The following is a 12,770-nucleotide window of genomic DNA, read 5'->3' as shown; positions in this document are numbered from 1 at the left end:
TCGTTCGGCACGCTGCATTGAGCAGCCGCGTTCAGTTTTTAATTGTAGTGTCTGTTCTTTTACTGAACTAAATTAGTTTTATTACTATAAAAAAATAAAAATGACGATATATATATATATATATATATATACACACGTGTATATGTATATATACGTGTATGTGTGTGTGTGTGTGTTTTGAATTGAGCAATTAGCAATGTAGTAATTTTTTACATTTATATTTTATACAATTTTATTTATTTTATTTTATACAGCTGTTAGACAGTTTACACAGTAAAACCTTTTTGAAAATGCATATTAAATGTTTAATTATAATTAAATATTTGTTTTAATTGTTACCAGTATAAAATTTTAATTTATATATATTTTAAATGTATATGTTATTAAATGTATTCATGTATAATTTGTTTGTTTGTTTATTTATTTATTAGCTGTCGGACAGTAAAATGGACAGATTAGCTGTTTGCACAGTAAAACCTTCTTGAAAATGTCAGGTATTTTCTATTTCTGCCCTATAACGCATCACCATACACTACACCTCAGTGATACATATTTAGTTTTCTTTGACCATTGTATTATGTCTCATGCTGATTTTGAGCGTCTCGTCCCAAGTGATACGTTTTTAATATGCCGTTTCAAGTTAAAAAATAGTCCAGGTTTTACAACTCCTTCAATCTGCTCCTTTGTTGAGCTGCATTTGTGTTTTTGAATTTGTTTGCTCTGTTTGTGAAGAATACATCTCATGTAAAAGCCCATTAAGAATCAAATCTGATATTCTTAGAGTCGATAAGTCAACTAGTGATTCGGGCAGCCCAGCGACTAGTCGATGTGGTGGATGTTTTTCTTAATATGCTTTTTTGATCATTTGAAGTGGAGATTTAAGAACTATACGTTTAATAAGTCTGAGAAACAAGGCTGTCTGGAATGAGAGACTGTAGTTATTTGTGCACATACAGCAATGCATAAGGGGGTGGTGCGTAGCGGCTGGGCAGTGATTGACTCTTCGTGGTTTCTCCCTGCGGAGACAGACTGTTACATAATGAAACATGCTGCTCCAGGCTGAATGCCGGCCTTATTTCCGACAACACAGCTGCCTACACACTCCTCCTCGCATCTGCTTAGCATATACACCTCAAGCCTCTGGCTCTGGAGTTGCATGTATAAATGCACACGTTCACTCATGTTAGGGCATGTTTTCAAAGTCGACTAGTTGGTGGGTTACCTGAATGACAAGTCAACTAATCGGTCATAAGGATCGGTTTTACATAAGATGTGTTAGAAAAATGCTTTGTGGTGGGTGACAGAATGCAGAGGACTTTGCATGAACAGTGTGAGACTCTCTTTGGAAGACAGTTGGATTTTGTTTTGCTCTATGTGATGTGGTGGGGCTGTGTAAAATGGTTTTGAGTTCTTGCTGTTCTGCTTAAGTGCTTGATTGTTTCAGTCTGGTTAGGTAATGTAGCTGAGAGGTCCTTCAAATCACTTGGCCAATAGAGGGTAAGCCAAACTCATTATAGTGGAATAAGCAGTCAATGCCACATCCTTTGAGAAACAGTTAAACATCTTTTGAGAGTACTGGGATCATTCTGTGGGAAGAACTGGAGTGTGTCCAGATTTAGCTTTATTTGATGTGTTATAGGGCAGGTATCGGCAGCTACCTCATGCAGCGATTAATACCTCAATACATTTTCACGGGACCGGTTTTTAGATTTTAGCAGAGCGCAAGATTATAACACTTTTTCTTCTTTAAAAGTTAATAATTGCCTGTATTTCATGTTGTCTTTTTCATTGTTGTGATGCCATTTTTTATTTCTTTTATTTTATTTTTTGTTTTATTTTGTTATGTTATATTTTATTGTTATATTTTGTTTTATTTTATTTTTTTCATTGTTTTTTTTTATTTTTAATTTGATTTGATTTAGTTTTATTTTATTTTATATTTTATTGTTGTTTTATGTTTTGTTTTATTTTTTCATTTGATATTTTTTCATTTATTTGATTTTATTATTTTTATTTTATTTTATTAAAAAAGGAATCATAGTTTCCACAAAATATTGTGTTCCACAAAATGTTGGTGCCCGAGAAATATTTTTTGTCTAATCAGCATATTGAATGATTTCATATTGTAATTTGGCTTTGCTATCGCAGGAATAAATTATATTTTAAAGTGTATTAAAAGAGAAAACAGTTCTTTTGAAATTGTAATAATATTTCACAGTATTACTGTTTTACTGCATTTTTGATTGAATAAATGCAGCGTTCATGAGCAGAAGAGACTGTCAAAAACATATTTAAAAATATTATTGGCCCCCAACTTTTGAAAGGTAGTTGTTAGTTGAAAGGTAGCCCTGAAGTACCAATGCAATATCGTAAGAAAACAATATCCATATATGATTGTGTCAACAGTCTGTTAGTATCCGTCTGTCTGATAAAATAAAGTTATAAAGTAAAAAGCACATCTGTTTATCATGGACTCGACGTTTATTGATGTGCAGTTGTGTTTGTTTTATCTGCCGTTGTCTGTTTTCCCGTTTCACGCTGTGGTGAATGGGAGGGTGTCGTTTTTGGTTCTCTTCACGTCTTACTCTCTTCCCCCCTCTCTCCCCGTTTCAGGATCAGGGTGGAGTGCCGTTTCATCCCTCTGTTTCCCAAGCCTCGCCCCCCTCTGTTTTCCAAGGCAATCTGAATCTCTCCCTGCCATTAATGCACAGCCTTTCGTTCTTTAAACACCTCACTCCCGGCACTCTAAGTGACATCTTTAGCTCCACGGCGTATCATTTGGAGCCCCGTCTTCCGGATTGGTTTCCTACTAGTTCACTTATCTCACTGCTATTAGTGATGTCTGATCCATTAAGGGCTAATATCTTGACTCAGGGTGCTCACGCTCAAGTTTAATGCAGCTGGATGGTATCTGCGTAACACATTGGTCTGTTTTCTCACCGAACTCGGTGGATGTGCGTCATTCGCTGATTGTCTTTCCAAAGGCTGGGACTGCTCGCCTGCTGTACTTTTAGGGCCTGATTATGGATGTGTGGTCGACTACTGGTGTTTCTTAGCTGTCTATGGGTGCAGCTCTTCCCTTTGTGAGACATTCTGGCTTTTACACTTCTTATGTACTCAAGGAACTGGGAGTCCTCACACTTTTGGGAGTTGTGACACTGCCTGTTCCTCAGACTCGATCTTCCATCTGAACTGTTGGATATATGGTCGGTTTTAAGCCATATTGTGTTTTAGGACTATCGCTTTTCCATTCGTGCTCCTGCTTCAGCAATTTCCCTCACGTTCTTCTTGATTTGGAAACGTCAAACAGGAAAGGAAGTGGACGTTTGTATGGCTTGCTGCTTTCAAACAAGTTGCTATGGCAGCTGGAGTCCAGGTAGACTGATGCAATCACAGATTTCACACACTAAAATCTAGTACACACCATATTAGTGTTTTAATTATTAAGGAGCAATTTGGACCTGTTTGTTGAGCTTCATGAGTCTTTGTTGCCTGTTTTGCCTTCTGTGCTCTAATGGGTTTTCCACCCTGTTGATTTGTGGGTTGCAGGTGTTGGTTGCTTATATTTACTTATCTTACACGCAGCATAGTAGGTCTCAAGGGGCATTCTGTGTTTGCTGGGCTTTGTTAAAATGACTTCCATTTTAATGTAAGTGAGAAGTATTAAGTAGTATAAAGGTAGTGATCTAGTAGGGCTGTTTAAAAATCATATCACCGTTATTGAAAAAAATTATATCGCGATACATATTGATATTGAATTATTGTCCAGCCCTATGATCTAGCAAATATTTGAATGTCAGCTGCACTGTGCCAAATATTATAGTAAAGCCCTTTACAAATGAAGGTTACTAAATTTGACAACACTGCAGATTAGGAATGGATCAGGATGGTTATAGTTATAGGCATCTAACAACCACCTAATGAATTAAAGTGACTGGTTTCTAGATATAATTTTTGGGTTTATTTATTCGTTTTTCTTTTAGGTTTTTTCCATCTGTGGTTATTTAACATGCCATTTTTTATAGAAAAAAATATTACTGAAAGAAAAACAGCCAACAGTGTTCACATTGCAAAACCTGAAAATATCAGGAAATTGTGTCTGAAAAAGTAATGGAAAATATGAATATTTTCATTAATATCACACTTGTGAATGAACATTTCTGTAGTAAATAATATGCAATTGTAATATACTCTAAAAATAATATTCTCTAAACTTTTACTGTCACTTTTGATCAATCTAATGCATCCTTATCCTAAATAAACATATTCATTTATTAAAGGATTAGTTCACTTCCAAACTAATTTTTTCCTGATAATTTACTCACCCCCATGCCATCCAAGATGTTCATGTCATTCTTTCTTCAGTTGAAAATAAATTAAGGTTTTTGAGGAAAGCATTCCAGGATTTTTCTCCATTTAGTGGACTTCAATGAAACCCAGTGGGTTGAAGGTCCAAATTGCAGTTTCAGTGCAGCTTCAAAGGGCCTCTACACTATCGCAGCTGAGGAATAAGGGTCTTATCTAGCAAAATGATCAGTAATTTTCTAAAAAAAACTATAAAAATGTATACATGTATATACATATTTACGTATTCACATTGGAAAGGTCACGCATGAAGTAATCAGAAGTACCGACTCAGTGTTTACAAAGCGAATGTGCAAAGAAAGTCAAACGCCCTTTAGAAAAAAAGGTAAAACAACAATGTTGGTCGATTTTGAAGTTGAATGAAAAATTTATATTGAGTTTTTCGCCTTACCCTAGGGCTGTCGCGATAACCGCAATATCGCAATACCGCGCTATTGACGAGCAAACCACAGAGGAATGCAAGAACCGCAGCAACCGCTTGCATGTTTTCTTTTTTCGTAAGGTTATGCCCTTCTCGTTTTACACTTCATGCATGTGGACTGAATATTAAACAAGTTAGTAATGATAACATAATGTGTACCTTGCTGATTTGTACAGAGGCTCCGTAGAATACCGCAGACCGCGCTATTGAGCCACTCAAAATTACCGCAAGGGAAATTCCCTCACCGCGACAGCCCTACCTTACCCTACCTTTTTGAACCGGTGTACACCGACGAAGAACTAACCACACGTGACCTTTCCAACGTGATTACATAATGCGTGAAGTCACACATCGCAGAGCTAGTGCAAGATGAGCATTTGTGATTAAAGGTGGGGTAAGCGATTTTTCAAAAACGCTTTAGAAAAATTATTCGGGCCGAGTAGCAAAACAAACTTGTAGCCAATCAGCAGCAAGGGGCGTGTCTACTCATGATGTGGAGGAGAGAGCGCTCAGTGCACAGGATGGACATTAGCCGAGTGATGACAGAAAGATATGATGGCCGATAAAAAACAAAGGAGGAAACCATCTGCGGAACAAAAGAAAGCTTACGATAAGGCAAGAAGTAGGACCCGTGTAAATATCGGATCAGCTTTCCAGCGCTGGAGAGAACTCAAGCGGGAAGGCCTGTGATCGGACGTCGAGGTTGCTTTGTTTCTTCTCGATAGGTGAGTAACACAGTGTCTACACGTGCCGCAACAGCTAAAGTCTGTCTACACTGGACGCGACAAAGCGACCATTGAAAATCATTTGGAATTTGTGTCAATACATCATAAATAGAACGCAGCAGCAGTTTTCTTTCTGCGATTTGTCATGTCGTGCCGCGCTGCATCCAGTGAAGACTATGGCTGGGTATCAAGTTCGATACTTTTTAGGCACCGACCGAATTGCGTAATCTTGTTCAAATTGATTTCATAAAATTGGTATCGAAAAAAGTATCGTTCAGGAACCAGTATCGAAGTCAAGGTATCGGTATCGATATTGAACATTTTTGAACGATACCCAGCCCTAGTGTAGACCATAGATATGTATATATATCTATGGTGTAGACCGCATCACTGATTATGAGTTCTGTAGTATTTTGTCGCGCCGTGCCACTCGCGTCCGGTGTAGACATGGTGTAACATTGGTTTTGCTTTGTTTCACAGAACTAATCGTTGCCTGGGTTGTGTATGTATGTGTGGGGCGGAGCTATCAAAATAGGGGCGAGACCCTTTTGGGGTAGGGGCGTGGTTGTTTTGGTGATTTCAAATGTCAAAATTGGCTACCAGAAATCGCTTACCCCACCTTTAAAGTATAGAAAAAATATTTTTTGTAGAAAATTAGATAAGACCCTCAGCTGGGATCATGTAGAGCCCTTTGAAGCTGCACTGAAACTGCAATTTGGACCTTGAACCCATTGGTTCCCGTTGAAGTCCACTATATGGAGAAAAATCCTGGAATGTTTTCCTCAAAAACCTTCATTTCTTTTCGACTGAAGCAAGAAAGACATGAACATCTTGGATGACATGTGGGTGAGTAAATTGTCAGAAATTTTTTATTCCGGAAGTAAACAAATCCTTTAAAATTTTACTTAAAATTCACTTCAAAGTATTTAAATACAGACAGTGTTTTATAACTGTCACAGCTAAACAGGCACTGTTTATAGGTTGATATTCTCCAAATGGCAAAATATTGGACTTTGGTACTGTAGCTCACTGTGCTTATGGGATGCACTGCACAGCTGAGGCCCAGCCAGCCCCATCAACCGGAATGTTCAAAGCCACGTTCAGCACCCACTTGATGGGCCAAAGATGTGAGATTGTGAGTCTCTTGGCAGTGCTGGAGCTGATAGGAATGTGAGTGTGTAACGTGGCGAAGCAGTGGCCTCTGGCCAGCTCACCATGCTGAGATGTGATTGAGGTCCGCAATGGGGATCCGCTCGTCTTGTCACGAGAGCTGCCAGAAAACACTCTGTGTTGGGGTTTAAAACAATAGTGACTCTAAGGAGGCTCAGCAGTTTAGTTTGTTTTGATATTGAGGTTAGAGAAGGGTTGTGGTATCAAGTATTTTGTGCATGAGAGCGTCTTTGGATTCAAGCCAGTGCACAGGACACAGCTGCACATATGGGACAGTATGTTTGTCTTGTTTGTGTGATGGCTTAATATTATAATTCATCCTGATGTGTCAAGCTATATATAATATGCTTTCGTAAACTCTGCGCAACACAAAGTTTGAGTTACGTAAACCATCTGGCCCAAGGCTTCTTGGAGCCATTGATGTGCCCTGTGTTTGATGGGTCAGTCAGGGGACTGATTCTCTGTCTCTTCTCCAGATGATGAAGGTGACCACCAGCACAGCAGCACGGGGAGCAAAGGGGGCACGGCAGGGGACGGCACCCCTCCTCCCAAGCGCAAGGGCAAGTTCTCTACCCTGGGTAAGATCTTCAAACCCTGGAAGTGGAGGAAGAAGAAAAGCAGCGAGAAGTTTAAGGAAACTTCAGAAGGTCCTTTGTTCTTTTTTTTTCATGTTTGTGTTGGAAAAAGCTTTAATTTCCTTGACTTTTTTCCTTAAATCACAGCCTAATGTTTGTTAATGTTTTCTTTCCTTTGTTGATATGTATGCTTTCTCAGATGTTTTGAACAATGAGATGATTTCAAAATCCCTTTGCCCAGTAGTCACAATTGGTTTTACTTGAAGACTCAATATCTGAAATCAAATGCTGACCCAACACCGTACTAAAATATTTAACAAAAGTAAACACAATTGTCCTTATATCGGTTTATTATTGATGTCCAAATGTGTTTTAAATGTCTAGTTATTCAAAGGATATTATTCAAATTCAGAATTAGCCTGAATTAGGGCTTTCAAAACCATTAAGGTGTAGACAACCATGTGCCATTGTGAGTTTATCTTTTATATATAGTGTTTTTGTTCTCCCCACAGTTTTGGAAAGAAAGATGTCGATGAGGAGGCCAAGACAGGAACTGATCGAGCAGGGAGTGCTCAAGGAGCTTCCTGACAATGGTAGGAGAGAGAAGAGTGTGTGTGTGCGTCTGTACTTTCTTAACCATATTTTGTACCAAGAAGTTTGTACCCTGAAGCGAAACCTGGCAAAAGCTCTGTTTGGGGATGTCTTTATTTTCTAAAAACAAAGTAAATAGTTTTTTTTTTCTACAAAATGCAGAAAGTTTTCTATTAGTGTTGGGCTACAGCATTTTAACTACCTCTAAATAAACTCTGTGTGTGCATTTGTATGTACAAGCCAAGAAATATGGTTGTTTATTCAACTATGGGCACTTTTATGTCCCAGGGGTCGATTTTTATTAAAAAAACATTTTAATGAATTTTATTAAGTGATTACAGAGGTTTGTTTGCTCAGAGTCTTTAAAAGCTTATCGTAATGCATCACAAAATATTAATTATTGCAACTATTTAAAACTATTATGATCTAAACATAAAGTTAAATAACCACAAGCTAAATCAATATTTATTGAATTATACACTTGCCTGTCCAGTGTTTCCCCTAGGTTTACGGCTTTGGGGGGGGGGACTCCTTTTTAATGGTTAAATTACATTTATTACTAATTAATTAAAATCATGAAACTTAAACAATTTACCATCAATTTATTAAAAGTTTAACAAATATTACATGTTTAGGGCCCTATGAAATGTTTTATTTTTCCAACCTTATGTTTTATTGTCACCAAATTCTGTTTTAGCATGTCTAATTATTTGAAAGCATAAAACAAGTTTCATTTATTCTTACAATAGCCTTATGATTTTTTGCTCAGAAATTCTGTGTTGTGTATTTACATTTTGTTTTAAGGCATAAAACATTCATTTAATCTATCTTTTAAGTAATGAAAATTAAACAAATTTTATTTAATGGAAAATAAAGGTCATTTAATATTACAATTACAACATTGAAGAAATATTGAATGCTTATTCCTTAAAAATAATGTTTTAATAATTTTAGTTTCTGTTGTGATCTGGCGCTATAGAGAAAATATAATTAAATAAAATTAACTTGACCTTCAAGGGGGGCGGGCCGCCCCCCTAATATAATGGCAGGGGAAACACTACTGTCCATCAGTTGTTTCCCATAATATTTTTGTTTTTTATTTGCAGTTAAGCTGTAATTAATCAAATCATGCAAATACATATATTTTTTATCTACTTGTCGATTTTGGGTACATAAAATGCTGGCTACTATAAGAAATCAGCAAGGAGTTTGCCATTAATTTCCAAAAATGTTATTTACACCACAGAATGCATAATTTGTAAAAGATGTAAAAGAAATTTGTTGGTTAAGGAAAAATGATTAAAATGACACTCTTCTCCTGTGAGAAATGCATATGAATAACTGTTTCACACTATTGTTACATATTAAGTAAATTAGTGATAGTATAAACACTTTTTAAGAAAGTCTTTTTCTAAAAGTCCATATAGGACAAAAAGAATCCATGGTTGATGAAACACCCAAATGTGTGTGTGTGTGTGTGTGTGTGTGTCAGGCAGGGGGTTTGCTGCTTTAACTTTTGAGTGGTCTCACTGTATTTCTTACATTCCTGTCATTGTGGTCTTTGAGGATGCTGGACATACCAACAGAAAAACTCGGGGCCTCAGAAGGTAAATAAACATTGGGAATGATTTCCCCCTCGTTTACAGAAATGTGGCATACATTACTGCTGAATCACAGTTCTGTGCCTCAGGGCTATTTTGATACAAGTGCCATACATTAATTTCAGTGCATCGTCTCTCTTCCCAGCAGAGAAAGACAGACCGCTCAGAGAGGTTGTTTATCATCTCAGGCCCTGTTAATGTGGTAGCCCTAATTCAGGGGAGCAGAGACAAATTCGGCACTTTTTTTTTTTTGAGGCAGATGAAGGGTGGAAATTTTATACCTTTTTTGACTCTTCATATTTTGGGAAGGAAATGACATGCAGTTTTTCTTAAGACAAGAAAGTAAAGCAAATTGTGCCCTGCAGCAAAAAGCTTTGAAAGTCATGTGCTGTGAACCGGCTGCTTTAGAGGCCTATTTATTTGAGAGCTGCTCGTGTAACCTCTGAGAGATGTGTGAGGAGACGCAACCTGTACTTCAGAGCTAATCAGAGCTACAGGCTCGTGTCGAACTTCAGAAGCAAACCACGTTAGTCTCTAACCCGATTTGAAAGAATTTTGCAAACCTGATCTGTTAGAAATAAAAATGCAAATCCTTTTGAATTTTTGCAGGGCTGTTGCTTCCAGAGAAACATAAATATTTGTTCAGTGAATACAGTACTTAAAAGGTGAAGCGTGTCGTTTCTGTCGGTGCACGTCCTGTGTGTGTATATTCACAATACGTTTCAAATGCCTTTTATGCCTGTGGAAAACTGTTACTACATAATAAATATAGTAATGACACACATTTTCATTAAAGTAATGAAAATTCAAAACTTGTATGACATTATTTCCACCATATAACACAAAAGGAGACGTTAAGCAAGATGTTTATGCTGCTCTTTTCGGTCACACTTTATTTTAAGGTTCAATTCTCACTATTAACAAACCATTAACTACGACTCAATGAACTCCTAATTTGCTGATTATTAATAGTTAGTAAGGTAGTTGTTAAGTTTAGGTATTGGGTAGGATTAGGGATGTAGAATATGGTCATGCAGAATATGTGCTTTATAAGTACTAATAAACAGCCAATATGTTAATAATAGTCATGCTAATAAGCAACTAGTTAATAGTGAGAATTGGTCCTTATACTAAAGTGTTACTCTTTTCTTTACAATGAAAGTGAATGGTGACCTGCAGTTGTAAAATTCAGAAAAGCACCATAACAGAGGTCCATATGGACTTTTTTTTTTTTTTGCAATCTATTTCAATTGTTGTGTAGTCATAAATTACAGCAACTTTTGTTGTTTTACATTGGAGAACTTCCATTTAGCTCTTAAATCTCATTTGAGCAGTTTGAATATTCACATTTTCACATTTGGCAATTGGCACATTGAAATTGGTCATGAGCCATACAATGCAATGATATTTGGCATTATTGATGTCACACCTGGTGTGACACATCTTGGCACACCATAAGTGTGATGTAAATGAGATTCAGACACACAGCAGAGGAGAAAATAATGGTATTTTCAAGTCTTTCCTGACACAAAGATATTGTGTGATTTCAGAAAATGTTATATACTTTAGCACAAAAGTCATATGATCTACTTTAATGTAGGGGTGGGCGATATGAGCTAAAATTCATATCACAATAAAGGGAATAATTTTTTTTCTAGTCTGCACTGTGAATGTTTACAAGGTTTGCTGTGTTCATTAAAGCGTATCATTACTTAAATACACTACCGTTTAAAGGTTTGGGGTTGGTAAGATTTTTTAAAATGTTTGTGAAAGAAGTGTCTTATGCTCACCAAGGCTACATTTATTTATTAAAAATACAGTAAACACTGTAATATTGTGAAATATTGTCAATTTAAATTATCTGTTTGAATGTTTTAACATCTAGGCTACTGTTTTCCTGTGATCAAAGCTGAATTTTCAGCATCATTACAACAGTCTTCAGTGTCACATGATCCTACATAAATCCTGCGAATCAGAGGAATCTTCAGCATAGTCTTCAGTGTCACATGATCCTTCAGAAATCATTCTAATATGCTTTGCTGCTCATTAACCATTTCTGATTATTATCAAAGTTGTAAACGTTTGTGCTGCTTAATATTTTTGAGGAAACTATTTTTTCACTATTCTCTTATGAATATTTGAAATTGTTCTTTGTGTCAGAGCGATGGAGTTCGTCAAAAATAGAACACGGCATCAGTTTACGATCATGGATTTGTGTCGCGCCGCACCCACAGCAGAGAACAAGGGTTCTATTTGCTTTTGTCACATCGCATCTAGTGTATTTTATGAATCTTAAGTATATTCATAATCTGCTTTACGTTTACCTGGCACTGGAAATCCTTTCACAAACTTGTAACTTTCATGCTTAGAGCAGAACCATGCATCGTTCATTTATATTTCTACATGGCCCCCTGCAATACAACTCTGATTCTTCAATCGCGCCTTCTAGTGGTCTGTTATTGATACAACCACAACTGATAACCGAGCGTTCAAGCGGGTACTGCGAGTCATGTTGAGGTCATTAAAATGTCAAATTAATATTTTGCGCTCCATTATTTACTTATCAGACAAGTTGCCGCATGATAAGCGGGAAAATTACACAGTGTAGTCTTTATCACCCTGCAGAGGTTTCTTTTGCAAAATAATCTGCTGACTGTACACTATCCCTCAGTTTGGGAACCACTGGAGTAGGCGATTTGTGCTCTATTAATTTGGTCTGTTATGATGCTCTGTGTTTGATTACTAATGCCAGTGTAGTACGGCGTTGCACACAGAGGACAAAAACGTTCAGCCTCGACTCTTTATCGTCATTTGTGTTCAAATTTGCAAAGCGTACCAAATTGAACACAACTATATAAATGCAAAATTTTAATTCATGAATATATAACGTATCCACGGTATAGCAACCACACCCCCCAGTTTGGGAACCACTGGAGTAGGCGATTTGCGCTCTATTAATTTGGTCTGTTACGATGCTCTATGCGTTTGATTACTAATGCCTGTGTAGTACGGCGTTGCACACAGAGGATGAAAACGTTCAGCCTTGACTCTTTATCGTCATTTGTGTTCAAATTTGCAAAGCGTACCAAATTGAACACAACTATATAAATGCAAAATTTTAATTCATGAATATATAACGTATCCACGGTATAGCAAAATCCATATTATGGAACAACATAATACCGGTAGTCACTTTCATACCGGTATAGCACCCACTACTACTTTAATGGTGCTTTTTGTATTTTTTTTTTCTTGATAGACTATAAGTCTCTCTTTCGCTCTCTCTCTCTCTATACTGTGTGTGTGTGTGTGTGTATATATA

At 36.9% G+C, this 12,770-nt stretch overlaps 1 protein-coding gene across 1 annotated transcript in view; it reads left to right on the top strand.

Annotated features, from left to right (window-relative positions):
* LOC107704841 (phosphatase and actin regulator 4B-like) overlaps positions 1–12,770 on the top strand; it is a 38,076-nt gene that overhangs the window by 3,456 nt on the left and 21,850 nt on the right. The window contains exons 2-4 of the mRNA XM_016507863.1: positions 7,158–7,328; positions 7,769–7,946; positions 9,414–9,454. Coding sequence (XP_016363349.1) covers positions 7,158–7,328; positions 7,769–7,946; positions 9,414–9,454 — 390 coding nt within the window. The remainder of the gene's footprint in view (positions 1–7,157; positions 7,329–7,768; positions 7,947–9,413; positions 9,455–12,770) is intronic.

Source organism: Sinocyclocheilus anshuiensis, unplaced genomic scaffold (genome assembly GCF_001515605.1).
Source record: "Sinocyclocheilus anshuiensis isolate Anshui unplaced genomic scaffold, SAMN03320099.WGS_v1.1 scaffold702, whole genome shotgun sequence".
Classification (NCBI taxonomy): Eukaryota; Metazoa; Chordata; class Actinopteri; order Cypriniformes; family Cyprinidae; genus Sinocyclocheilus; species Sinocyclocheilus anshuiensis.
Note: the sequence above shows the minus strand (reverse complement) of the source record. Positions and strands in the feature narration are given on the sequence as shown.